The 14,824-nt window shown below is 35.5% G+C and overlaps 1 protein-coding gene across 1 annotated transcript; it reads left to right on the forward strand.

Moving 5' to 3' along the window:
- The first annotated feature begins 5,512 nt into the window (after positions 1 to 5,512).
- Positions 5,513 to 12,857, forward strand: LOC117919460. The gene is made up of 5 exons (XM_034836668.1): positions 5,513 to 5,620; positions 7,423 to 7,528; positions 7,800 to 7,899; positions 11,248 to 11,334; positions 12,155 to 12,857. The coding sequence occupies exons 1-5, from the start codon at positions 5,560 to 5,562 to the stop codon at positions 12,287 to 12,289; spliced, it is 489 nt and encodes a 162-aa protein (XP_034692559.1). The 5' UTR covers positions 5,513 to 5,559; the 3' UTR covers positions 12,290 to 12,857.
- The last annotated feature ends 1,967 nt before the right edge of the window (positions 12,858 to 14,824 follow it).

Here is a 14,824-nt window from a genome sequence, read left to right on the forward strand (position 1 = left end):
TCGATTCGAACAAATTAATATTCGAAGAGATTAAATGTTAGGTTTGGATTAGAAAATTATTAATAAATTCGACAAATATATCATTTTCGTTTAATTACTAAATACCCTTCAACGTTGAAAATTGAATTTGAGGTTATTATTTATTTAATTAACAATTAATGATATATTTATGGCTTTGAACCTGAGATAATTCTCACCTAACCTTTAATTAAGCTTGACATAAGGTTAGATAATAGATATACACTCAAATTGGATTTAAATAGATGGGTTTAAGACAAATTACCTATGTAACACCTTCGATTCCAAATCACAATAATATTAATACTATAGTTTTAGGTCTGGAAAATGTCATTTAAATCACATTTTTATATTATTTTTGTGGATGCAATTCCCGCCTAAAGGACCCCACTAAAGAAAAAGGTGATTTCTTTTGTATTGTTTTTAGGCTGAGAAGAATGATTGAGGGGTGGCTTCTTTTGTATTGTTTTTAGGTTGAGAAGAATGATTGAGGGGTGGCGCTCAACCATGGGTCAAATTTCACAAGCCAATGCATGATGCCACCCTCATTTCAAACCTGGTTGGCTTCTTCGTATAGAAATAGTCATTGGTGGGTGCATGTGGGTTAATTGTTTACTATAATAATAATAATAATAATTAAAAAAAAAAGAAAAAAAAAAAAGAGTTCATCATTCTTATCATCTCTATTTGTCAGAGGAGCCAATTTGGATTCCCACCCAACCCAATAATTATATTATCCTGTGGGTCCACACGTTTAGTTCTCTTTTTGGGTCCATTCAAATTCTCATTTATTTTGAGGTATTTGACAAATATGGTCAATATATTTATATATTTACAATATTACCTTCATAAAAACTAGTTCAAAAAATTATTGTTTCTTAGTTGAATTTCTCCTTGCAAGAAGAATATAACAACTAAAAACTATTTACAATAACTGTTATTTGAAAATTGTTTTTAAAAATATTCCTAAATTAACCCTTTATCCGAAATTCAAAAATTTTCATTGACACTTAAATATTAATTTTTATTCACGAACTCACTCATATTTTTCATAACATGAAAAATCAAAATGATTAATTAAAAATGTTATTAAAAACTTAAATGTAAAAATATAATATTTCATTTTTTAATTTAATTTTAATAAAAATATTTTTATTTTTTTTTTAACACAAACATGTAAATAAAAAATATGAAAGGGGTTAAATTTAATTTTAAATTTATCTTTTTTGAACCCATTAAACTTTAATTTTAATCACCATTTTCTTTGTTCAATGAGCCTATCACGGAAAAGGTCAATTGAATGATTCAAGAAAAAAGATGACTTGTGGGGAAAGACTGTCTCCTGCTTAGCGTGAAAAATGGGGGTTTATGGGGTCCAATCAGTGGGTGGAATAAAGGTGAAGCAAAGCGTTGAGAAGCCATCGACAGTAAATTTTGAAGGTTTCATCCTTTGAATTTTTTATTGGTCTTGTTCCTCAGCCTCATTTATTTACTGTTTCTTCTTAGGACGAGGAGGACCGAGGGAAGTAGTGGGCAAGTTGCAGACTGCAGGATCATCTGCTTTGTGGGGTCTCATGCATGATGGGCTGGCTTAATGGACTAGACAACAATTCATTCAAGAGCCCAGGTCAATTCTGATCTGCTTTTATAGAAGCTTGAGATTCAGTGGGTGATTGGGATGATTTTAGGCAGCCATGTAAAAATATATTTGGCGTGTGGATATTAATGTTAGGTTGCCTGTCTAGGTCTAGTCGCCCATGTTCTGAACATGGATATAGGCCAACAACCCCTGAGCTAGCCAAATGGGTGTCCTAAAGAACTAATTGGGCGAAGTCCCAACGCATGATGGGGACCGGTCACATGTAAGTTGTAAGCTAAAAGAGTTATGCCAACTGCCTCACTCACTTGGATTTATGCTGGCTAAAAGCTAAAAACCCTTCTTAAAAAAAATAATAATTTTTGAAAATAATTTTTAAACATGATATTTTCTATAATAAGAGTATGTTTAGAAACTTCAATATTTTTAATTTATTTTCTACATTTTCAAATATTTGTTTAACATAAATTTATATATTATGTTTTATTTTCCATCATTCTTTATATTTATGCTATTAATTTTTAAATCAACCATAAAATAAGTGAAAATAATTAAAATATGTTTTAAAAAAATACCATCTTTTTGTTGTTAAAAAAAATTATTTTGTATTTTCTAATTATCAAACGTATTTCCTTTTTGACACAACAAAAAGAAATTTGAGAAAAAAAAATTTAAATATTAGTAATATACACAACAAAAAAGGATTTTTTTTTTTTTAAATATTAACTTCAAGCAATTTTTTAGATTTTCAGAAACGATTTTTAAAACTTTCTTAAACACCTAATTTTTATAACAAAAATATTTTCAAACGTTAGAAAATATGCAAAGAGAAGAACTTGTCATCTTTAGCAGAACACAAAATTACCTGGAACAATGTGAAATGTATCAAGCAAAGAATGAAATGGGGTCTGTTGAACCAGAAGAACTTGTCACTAGGCTCTCCCACAGGGGCTCCTTTCACTGCACTTGTTCATTCTCGGATCTCTTTTGCCATTTCCATGATCATGACCTCAAGCTTTGCACCAACTAGTAGAAGTGTCTGTTTCCATAATGGGATTCAATTCAATTATGCATTTTGTGAAGTTCTTTTGTTCTGTTAAGTCAAAAAGTATAGATCTTACAGCCAGTGGAACACATGAGATCCATGAAAGTGTATACCGTCCAGCCCAAGAAGTAGAGGATCATGATCTTGGCAATCTGAAATTCATTTAGAAGCTCAAAGATGATTGCAGAAGCCCATAATGGCATGCTGTCAAATGAACATCCATAGTTAACATATGCCCTTGTGGCTCAGACACATACAGAGAGATATACAGAGAGACAGACCTAATACCAACAACTGCCTGGAAATCATCTTCCATGGATCTCTTGATGTACTTATGGAAGTCAAATTTGCAAGTGGGAGCAAAATGTGCCAGCATTTTTTTCTTCATCCAACAAGTAAATTTGGGTAGTAATAAAGGATGAACTAACCTATTAGCTCACCATACAATCCAAAAACTGCCCCAAGATATCACACTGAATCAGGCTGATATGCTGATAGAAAATGCTCACTTACATTAATGAATTTATGCCTCATGGTCAGGTGGTCTACCTTTGTAACTGAAGCAAAGAACTGCCTGAAAAATCCCACCTGCAGTTTTTTACTTTTCTTTTGTTAGAATGGAAGCAGAAGACTAGGAGACTTGGTATAGAGGGACATTGGTGAATAGTTCTGAGAATTTGTACTAAGGAACAGTGCATCTCACAATCCATCTGGGGCCACGTGATGTAGATCAGCCAGAATGGCGCTGAACAAGGGAGATTTGATGAGTAAGCGGCTTGAATCTTGAAGGATCTATGAGAAAACAAAAGAGCATATATACTGGCCCTTAAAACACATCTATATAATTAAGAATAGTCTGCTACATATACAGTACTTTAGCATATATGGGATATCACAATCACCCCTATTCAGTCATGACATCTTTTGTGTGTTTCATGAGATCATGGATCAAACAAATAGACAAACAATCTATGTTGGTCAGATAGAATTTCATGTAAGGGATTGATTCTAATACAATTCTACATTAAACATGGAATATCACATCATAAGACTAAAGATATTAGTTTAATCAAACCCTAAACAACCCCAAAAACACAAGCCAAAATGTCAATCACTACCATTAGTACAAGATATTCAAATGAAGTAATCTGCATCTCCCATCCTTTCCACTTCTTCATCCATCAATTTCAACTAACAAGTTAGTTAAAATCGAGCCAAAAAAAAGAATTTGAGATGGCTGGGTTTATTTTACTTGTTGCCTTTCTTAATCATGGAACATATACCTTGGCCTGTCCTAGAGCCATGCTGCCAACACTGTAAAGAACATGGAAAACAGCAAGCACTAATAGGAAAATATGCAATGGGGGCACCCCTGGTTGTGAAATCAATGGCACTTTTCCCTGCAATCCACACAAGTAATTAAGGATCATATCCATCTTTGTGGTTTTTGACATTGGGCTCCTTCTTACATAAAAGCATAGTGTCTGCAGCTTCAGCAGAGATACATACATATCTTGGAGATGGGCTTGGTGCCAACAGTGATGAGCAGGGACATGAAGCCTAATAGCATCATTGCTGCATTCATAAAAAAGGAAAATAAGAGCTCACAAACAGGCAGGCATGGTCATCTTCTAATAATTCCCTATTCAGCAAAAGAATTTAAGTTTTTTTTTAAGTTGTAAGCTTTATAAGGAAATTAGTTAAAGGGACGTAAAAATTCTTATGAAACTTGAAATGATATGTCTACACATGTCCTGCTTCCTTTAGACAAACTCTTGCTTATTCCTGCTTATTAAAAATTAATTTCTAAGAAGAGCTTAACAATTTTAGAATGGGTCTTTGAGTCGTTGACCTTCATATTGTTAAAACAAGTCAAACCGTCCATCCAACTACCATACTTTTGGCTTGGAGAGGGTGAAAAAAGGCTCTACCTCTACAACCACCCTCCTATAAAAATAGAGAGCATTTGGTGCATAAAGTTCATATAAAATAACCCATGTCACAAAGATATATCAATTCTATGGAATCCTCGCCATGCACATTAAATATGAGTCATGACACACATCCTTGCCCTGTAAAAGTGACACTCCAACCTTTTGACAATTAGGTAAGTCCTGGTGGTGGATCGCTTTTATATATTTGGAATGTTGGAATAAAGAATAGTAATGAATATTCTATTTAGGATATGTTGAAAATGTTAGAATAAAGAATTTTAAATATGAGAATAAGATCAAAGAAGTCGTTTTCATGGAAATCAAAACTTTTATTCTCGTGTACCAAACAAACTTTTAGGTTCCAGAAAATTTGAAGAAAAATGCAAGGGAAAGAAAATATAAATTAGAAAAAGTAGAATGAAAGAAAAGTGAAGGAAAATAGAAAAATAGATTAAAAGTTGATAAATTATTTTTTTTTGTTATTTCAAACTCATTTTATTTATTTTAACTCATCGATATAAAGATTAAATAATTTAAAAATATATAAGTTTTTTATTAGTTTTAATTACATTTTATTTTCTTTGATATTTTTCATAGGACAATCAAACATGAAAAAATCATTTTTCTTTACATTTTTTTTCTTTCCTTAGTATTTTCCATAACCAAACATAACCTTAAGATATTTGGTTTAGTGTAATAAAGATAACTTGTTTGTAGGCTGAACAAAACCCTATCCAACCCGGTTCCATGACCTAATAATATTCCACCAATGAACTTAACCAAATCCAAACAGGACTCTAAATCAATTTAACCATAAGAATGAGTTCAGCAAATCAGCCGAGCCCAGACCAGCCCAACACCAAGCCCAATTATTTATGAAGTTGTGAGAATATAAAGGCGTGGATAAACGTTCAACTCGAAATCATCGAACACCCTGAAAATTCCCAAAAAAAAAAAAAAAAGGGATGAGTGCTTTCTCCAATCCGTTGGTTTCAATCAGAAATCCTCGAACCCAATTTCTATATGGTAATTCCCAATCTCCTTTGCCTGTTATTTTTTCTTTTCAATTTCCTGTAATTCCCCGGTGTTTGTTTCTGTTATCTATAGTTCTTTTTCTTTCTCTAGATATGGATCATAGTGGAGCGTCTTGTCTTAGGACTTCTGGTTGAATAGACAAGGACTTCTGGTTGAATTTATGCTATCTCTGTGGAATTATTCATTTAAATTAGGGTCCTGTTGATGGTTTGAGGCAAGAAAATAGGTTCATTATTTTCTTGCATTATTTCCAAGAATCCAATGGAGTTTGACCTAGACCCACTGCTTGCATTTGGGGCTTGGTGTCGATGATTCTTTGTTGAAGAGTTTTCCCAATTGTTCTAATAGAAAATTTTAGGGTATCAGTAGTTATGGTTCCTTAATCAGAGTCTATTGCATGCATTAGGGGGGTAAAAATGTTTTGTTGGGCTCGTTGAGGAAAAGTTGGTCAAACAGACTTGGCTGGCTTATACTTGAATCAAAACCAAACTGAGTTTTTAATCATAGAAAAACTGAACTAAACTAAGCTTGTGTTAAGATTGGTTTGATTCGATGTAAATGATCAGTTGGATGCAAACCAATTTTGGACTTAATCCCAATTGATTGTTAAAAATTATTGATGACTCATTTGGTTTAGTCCAAAATCTATTTCAAATTTCTAGTTCAAAATATAATAGATGTGAATTTGACTACAACCCAATAACAATGAATGAATTATTTTGACAAGAGTCCACATAATATACATATGGAAATGAATATATTTAAGAGAGAAAAAAACTCATCAAATATCAAGCAATAATAAATACAAAAAACTCACCAAAAACCGAATGCTTATAAATTACAAGAAATACAACTGTTAGAGTATCTATTTGGTTCAGTTTTTGTTAGTAAGGAGACAAGGAAATTGAAAACCAAACTGACCAAGTCAGTTTTCACAATTCTCAAGCTGAACCGATATGGTTGGGTTTGGTTGGGATGGATCGGTTCAATCAGCTTTTTGGTTTTCATTTACACCCCTAGCATACATACTCATGGTTGCAGTGCCACATTTTTTATTACTTGTCCAAAATGTAGATATGAAAATTTGATTAGGGAGGCATTTCCATGATTCTCATAACATGTTGCTCATTGAGGAACACGATTTAGCTTCACTTATGGGTGTGCCTATCACATAGACTGGTGTGATTTTTATTTTATTTATTTTTTTGATCAATAGACTGATGTGATTTTTATGGCAAGGGGGCTTGCAGAATTGCAAGCTTCTTGATCGTTGCCAAGCATAAAGTTTATACATACACCCAATTATCAATGTACTAAGGTATTATTATGTCATTCAACTCAAGTCATATACCACGGAGGTTCATAAGGACCATGGTGAAATGGACAACCAACATACCTGAAATTAGTTTCTGATCTTATTGTTAAAGAAACTTCACTTGATTCTATCAAATGCAATCCACAACCTAACTCCTAGATACAAAAGGGTTGCCAATGGTGATTGGAAGTACATGAGGAAGCCTATTAGGTCATAACCATATGCTTGAAATTTAATCCTCCTTTTATGTACCTTTTGTAGGTTTTATCTTTCTTTTCTGTGTTAGTTTGTTTATCCCCTGATTTTCAGATTTAAGTACTGAAATTTTGGCACAGTTATATGTAATAAGCAGGTTGTAATATTTGCCTTCCTAAAGCCAGTTACATCATGCTTACAAATGCTTCATTTATTTACGCCATTGTAATTTTGTTTCTTGTCTCTGAAGGTTAACCTTTCTTTGCTTCATGTTTGATGCTAGGTTCTTCTTTGAAGTTGGTGGACCAAAGTAACCTGTCTCTATGTTCCACTTCGGCAGGAAATACTAAACATCTGGCAAATAAAAGTTTGCTTACAATTCGAGCAGCGTATGTTTATATTTCTTTGTCATTTATTTGACTTTCATTATATTACTTGTGTGCTTGTAATCACACAAGTCTTCAGCTGGCTTAAAAACCCTACAGCAATAATTAACTGCTGAGGGCTTGACTATCTCTTTCCCTTTTTTACAATCAGTGCGATGATCAATTTTCAGCCATTTAAAGTTTTTGCTGTTACTTGTTATTTAGATTAATTGCTTTTCCTGCTATATGGAAATTATTTTTCTCAATTGTGATCACCTGTTTTGTGCCAGTACAGTGGGGATGGTGGAAGACCAAGTAGTGCAAGTATCTTTGTTGGTGGCTTTATATTGGGGGGAATAGTTGTTGGAACATTAGGTTGCGTGTATGCACCCCAGGTATGGCTAGAGTGTCTACTCGAGTTGGATTTTTTACTTGTTTTGTGTTGTCTGTGGCTTGTTAGTTTTTATGGTAAATGGCTGGTTCTTGATTTCATGGGGATGATGCCAGATTCATTTACCTCAAGAAAATGCCTTAGAGACATTCGTTTAATATGCCTGAGGAACATTCCTTTTAATTTGCTACAAATATGAGATAAATTATCCGCATTTCTCTCTCTCACACAAGGAAAGTATCTTCTCCTGATCAACCATCCAACAATACAAATCAAGTGAATATGAATAATATCCCATGACATTGGATCCTGTATGTCACCCTCCAGTACAGTCCACTGTATTTCGTCAACTCTTTGTTTTTGGTTCATTGTTCAATTTTGGAATGTAATCAATTTATTCAAGTGTATATTAATCTTTTTATCATTCATCAATGAAAAGCACAGGCTTAATTCCTGAGTCAAGATACAATTTCTATTTGGTATCAGAGCTCTAAGCAGCTTTAACAAGCCTTCTATTGTCTTTGCAATTTCTTATAGTGCTTGTGCATACAAATGTCTACAGATGAAACTGCCAATATAGCATGACTAGCCTAAATCCAATAGTTTTAATACCAGTCCATCAAACACTATCAACAACCTAATTTCTCTTAATGCCACAATCTAACACCCTTCTAAAACTCACACTCATCAATCATCCACCATGGCAGGTTCAATTCCACTATCTTGTTGTATTATCATCCTTTGGCTTATCTTGATGGTTCTTTCCCATGTCTTCCAACCATAATGCTGTATGATGGTAAAACAATCCCTAAACAACACAGTTTATCGGTATAAGGTGAGACAATTTTCTAATCGACAATATATTTATCTCTTTATTAGAACCAGTCATGCTCCTCTTAGCTACAACTACCACCTCTCATGAAGCATGGAAGAAATTGGCCACTCTTGTTAGGGTGCAATAATGCATCTCTTAAGCCCATTGGTCACTCAAATGATGATGACATTGAATGCCATAAAAGGTTTGACTTACCCTCACTAGACACTAATAGACTTTCAGATGAGATGGTCAAAACTCTATCCATCAATTTGTATTAGAGTGAAGGTCATGAGTTCAAGTCACAAGGAGAGTCATGTCGGGGGAGGGGGTGCAACAATGCAACTCTTAAGCCTAGGGATGGGTCATCCAAATAATGGTGATGTTGATGAGATGGTCAAAACCCAATCCAAGAACTCTCTATATCCCCCAATCTAGGACTTGCATCCTGCATCTCAAAGAGAAACTCACTTTCATGACAAAGGTCACTAATTCCATCTAGGAACGCATGCAAACAATTAAGTGCATAGCTAATGAACTTGCTATCATTAAATCTCCTATGGATGATGATGATGATCTCATCATCTATGTTGTTTGATGTTCAAGGCTTGAATATAAGGATATTTTGCAATATGTGCATGGGCGTTTCCATGACGAGACTTTATTAAACAAGAAGAGGCAAATTGTGATCTTGCTCTCGTCATGGGCAAACTCAATGATATGGTCAACATAAAAATCAATCAAAAGGTGGTGCATAATTCAATACAAATAAGTTGCTTGGACAAAACATGGCAACTTGAATATTCAAAATTAAGGACAAGGTCTATCCATCGATGCCAACTTCAAGGCCCAACAGTTTAATGAAGTTCAAGGGGTTGTTTGTCAATACTACAATAGAATTGGCTTCACTATAAGCCAGTTTTACCTTTAGTCCAAATACTTGGTTACAATATTGGCTTGTTGACTGACCCGCTAGGATAGGCTAATTGGTCAAGGCGAACACTAGGAAGTGTGGTCCCAATAAGTGGCATATGGTCCTGGGTTTGAATCCTGCCACTAATGATACCCTAAATTTACCCGAAACTGGTGGTTGTGGGACGGTCAATACCCCGAGGTTTGGGTCCCCCATGGAGAGTCCTAAGGGTTTGGCACCCGCCAGGGTAGGCCAATTGGTTAGGACGAACATTGGAAAGTGTGGTCCCAATAAGTGGTACATAGTCTTGGGTTTGAATCATACCACTAATGACACCTTGAATTTACGCAATGTTGGTTGTTGCGGGGCGGTCAATACCCCAAGGTTTGGGTCCCTATGGAGAATCCTAAGGGCTTGGCCCTGGAAGGTTCCTTTGTTATCAAAATAAATAAATATTGGCTTGTTGACTCGACAACCTCTCATCACATCACATCTAATCTCAACAACCTTACTCTATATAGCATATCATAGTGCTAATGCTGTGACAATCGATGATGGTACTGGCCTCTCCATCACCCACACGGGTTCCACTACACTCTTGACTCCATTTAAATCATTTTTTTTAAGATTATGCTCTCTATGCACTTTCTCTTAAAAAAAACTGTTTCCATCTCTCAGTTTTGTAAACAAACTTGTGCTTTATTGAATTTTTTCCATCTTATTTTCTTGTAAAGGATTTGGGATGAGGGTATCTCTTGCTCAAGGATTGAGCAAGGACAATGTATATGAGTGACCATCTCAGTTCTCCTCTACTAGCACTTATCCTTTGAGTATTCATTAGCGTCAAGAATTCTCTACTTGACTAACACTTACAATTTGGATTTCCCATATACCAAAATTTCAAGTCATTTGATTTTTACTAAATGTTTTCTTTTGTCCCTTGACTTAATTTACTTTGATATTTTGTAATCATCAATATTATGTCATCTTTATAGACCATTATGCAACATATAACCAATAAAAAATAAATCAGATGTTTTATTGATGGGGTGGAGAATATTAGGGCCTCTCCTTATCCAACACTTAGTCACCCCTCCTGTACCTCTGAACACAATGGTTCTACAGAAGGGCATTACTATCATGTTGTAGTGACAAGGTCTCACCCTCCTTTATGAAGCTCATATTCCTTTTTCTTATTGGTTCCAGGCCATCCAAATCATAACCTGTCTCACCAATCAAGCAGGGGCCATACAAGGGAAGTATCCAATCCTGGTCAATTATCCTGCATCACCAATCAAGTGAATATCAAACCTATCTCACAAAAATAGGACCATGCATGCTACTTCTCCATTTCACCTCACTCTATTTTGTCAACTAAATATTTTGTCACCTTGTGCCACCCCCCTCTCTCTCTCTCTCTCTCTCTCTCTGAATTGCTGATTCATCATCACGGATATGTTGTCTTAATAACTCTATTGGAAGTTGACTGGTTTTGGGCTGTGATAGAATGCTGGCAGCAACTTCCAAATTCTACTCACTGGTGGATTCCATGTAATTGCAAGTGGCATGTCAGCTATGCTCCTTCAAAGAGTATCTATCTGACTAATATAACAAATTTCTTGCAGATCAGCAAGGCACTGGCTGGAGCAGACAGAAAAGACTTGATGAGGAAGCTGCCTAAATTTATATATGATGAAGAGAAAGCTTTGGAGGTAAGCCTGTTCCTTTTTAGTTTACTTTGTCTCATGCAAATTTTATATTTATTTGTGTAGTACATGCTTAACAACTCAATTCAACCAAAACCATATCAGGACCATCTGATTCCACCATTTATCTTCAGCCATATTTCTATTAAATCATGTGCCAACCTGTCACCTAAATTCACTCTCCTCTTGGTTTTCTCTCATCGTTGCTGTGCCTTCCAGACTCTCTCCTGTCACTTCTAGTCACCACACATGATCAGACCGGCACAACTGCATTTCTTACTTGGTGCTGACTCCCCCTTAAAAATTGATGTGTTTCTAAATCTGTCTTTTCTTATCTTGCCAGTTCCTTGAACATCCTCATTTAAGCTACGAGTACCACTGCACATCGATGCTGCGTTTTGTAGAACTTAACAGCTGTGCAATGTTCTTTGCCATGAGCATAACTGATTTAATAATATTTTCCTTTAGTCACACAATACACAGTAACTCCTTTGTCTTTTTTGCCTATTTAAACTACTTGGTATCTTGTCCTTATTGGTACGCATAAAAAACCGTAAAAAATATGCTATCAGAAAATCATGCCAGCTGAAGTTAGTGTAGTTTTCTAGTGCTAGTGATTACTTGTATGTCATGTTAAAGAACGCGGTACCATGGGTTAGTTAACCAATAGATTTTCCATTTCCCTTCTAGACTGCTCATTTCTATTTTGTTGGTGCCCCATATCAACTTAGTTCTCAGTACTGTATATCTTGGGTTTGCCTTATCAACACTTCATTTACTTAGTTCAAACTGATATTGTACGTTTTGTATGATTTGGTGACAACAGAAGACCCGCAAAATCCTGACTGAGAAGATTGCACAGCTGAACTCTGCCATAGACGATGTTTCTGCTCAGCTTCGTGCGGATGATGCCCCAAATGGATCTGCAGTGAACCCTGATGAAATTGAAGCTTCCATATGACAACATCTTGGTTGAAATTGGAATGTAAATTATCCCTTGATACGTGTGATTAGCAACCCAGAAGTTAATGTTCGACATACTCATCCTTCTGTTCAACTTCATCATAGAACATTGACAGCCATCATAAACAATCATAAATATGTGATTAAAGTTTTGCTTTTTCTGATTTAACTTTGCCTCAACCATGATATGATCTGTTGTCTTTCCATCAGTTAAAAAGAAGATGCGAATCTTTCATCTTATGCAGATGATCCTGTGCAATACTCATGAAGCTGACTCCTAGACATCTGAGCAGATCCCCAAGTGATTCCTGTCGGTGCAATAGCGGCATGACAGGTGGCTTTTCTTGTTCAATCCTGATAGATCTGCCCCTGGACATGTTCTCTCCATGTTGGCACCATAATTTGGAAATTTGTTCAGGCTGGGTCACTGGCTCTCTGCCCAGTGACATGGGCGATTCTGGGTGACCCCAATTGCTGTTGTAATGATTTGCCCATGGTATGCATTTTTAATTAAACTGCCCTTTCGGTAGTACGATTGACTGTTTAATGAAACTGCCCTTTCAGTAGCTTGTTTGGCTGTGTCTATTACCATTAATAAAGATTAAAAATTTAATAAAATATAAAATTTTAATTATATTTGATTTTTTTTTCCTTTTTTTTTTTAGTAGTGAGAAAATCGTTTTTTTTTCTGCCTTGATAGTTTCCATTAACCAAACACAGCGGAAGGCATCTATATTCAGACAGAAGTTGTGGGTCCCGTCCATGGATGGAAGCCGATAAGACTACTCTTCCACCCAAACACTCAACCCCTACAAAAATCTAACAACAGAAGATGACCCAAAGGCATATTCTTGGGGATCATCCATCTCTTGGAATCTGACACAAAAGCCAGCCTTGTTTATGAGAGCTTCTCAAACCTAAAAGCAATGTCGGAGGTGAACAATGACTTAAAAGGGTGTTGCTCTCAGTCATGAAATTTACACTTGTCTAGAACAAATTTTTGACAATTGGACAAGACAACACTCACCACCCATATTCATTATTAGAGGGAATATGCGAGTTCATAAATGAGTCCATGTGGTTTGGGCTGGGGTCACCTGACACACTGGCCCCTCCACACACTCATGTCTAGCTTCATTTAAACCCCACCCACCATCAAATCCACAGCTTTCCTCTCCATTCTTTTAGGTTTCTTACAACTAATCAGCCATCCATCCCATCTACACCCTCCAAACCGCATTATCATTAACAGATTTGGGGAAAATCCTTGTAGATTATAAGCCTCCCCCTACACTCCCTCACCATGACTCCCTTTATATAAACTCCCCCAAACCCCTCACCCCACCGCCCCCACAATTATTCTCAGGTGCCTCCCCCTACAGCCCCTCATCATGCCCCACTTTATATAAACTCCCCCAAACCCCCACCACCGCCGCCACCACCCCCCCCCCAAAACCCCCACGTCACCCCTCCCTCTTTAGTAATTCATTTGATGGTTCCTATTTGGAAGATTGCAAAGATAGGCATTAAGAAAGGGAGATTTATGAAGATTGGTTGTGACTTTCGATGAATATAAAAAAGCCTAGTGGGTTGATTAAATTAATTGCTGTTTTCCTCTCCGCCAACGGGTGATCATGAGCTATACGCATAGTGGATTAAAAAAAAAAGGTAAAAATGAATATATTAGCATGAATTAATGAACAAAAGACGATGTATTCATGAATGTATCCCCATCATAGATTCGCAATCAATCCTTGATGCCCTTTAAATTATATGACTAGATGGATGGTGCTTTTGTCGGTTTCCATGGCGGCTTCAGTAATCGATAGCAACAAGACATTTGCTCCACTCACATCTTGGTCCTCCCCACCCCAAACAAAAATTAAATTATATTCCATGCGAAAACTCATCATCACGTGCCCTTTTGTGTCCTTTTATAGAGATTGTTCTTAAATAATGCCCATTGTATTGTTATTGTATCCATTATTGACTCCACGGTTTATGTGGATCCTAATCTTGACGGTACTCTGCACCCCTTCCGATCATAAAAATTTTAAAAAATAACCATAATTAACGAGATTCAATAAATTAAGGAGCCAAACAGAAAGGAAATTGTATTACGTAAATGCCCCATTTGTATTTATACGAGATATTAATTAATTAATTAATTAATTAATTAATGTATTGTGTAAAGTTACTGTATTGATTGTTGACTTTTGATTAATTTAGGATACCGATTATTGACTTAAGAGATAAAAGGTTTCATATCCACGTAAGCTCCAGCTATGTTACACGTTCGCACAACAACAAAAAATTTATACTTGTAAGCGGAGTCAATTAACCAACTTACAGAACAAGTAACCGTCATATATAATAATATTTAAATACTTACAAAACCATGAGTTAAGAATTAAAAATTCTTAATATGAAGAAGTTTTGATAATCAAAATATAATTGATATAAGTAATAAGATTTTGTTTTTACACGTAACAAAATTTGATTAGTTGACGACCTGATAACGTATCTCTCCCTC

Source organism: Vitis riparia, chromosome 7, assembly GCF_004353265.1.
Source record: "Vitis riparia cultivar Riparia Gloire de Montpellier isolate 1030 chromosome 7, EGFV_Vit.rip_1.0, whole genome shotgun sequence".
Classification (NCBI taxonomy): domain Eukaryota; kingdom Viridiplantae; phylum Streptophyta; class Magnoliopsida; order Vitales; family Vitaceae; genus Vitis; species Vitis riparia.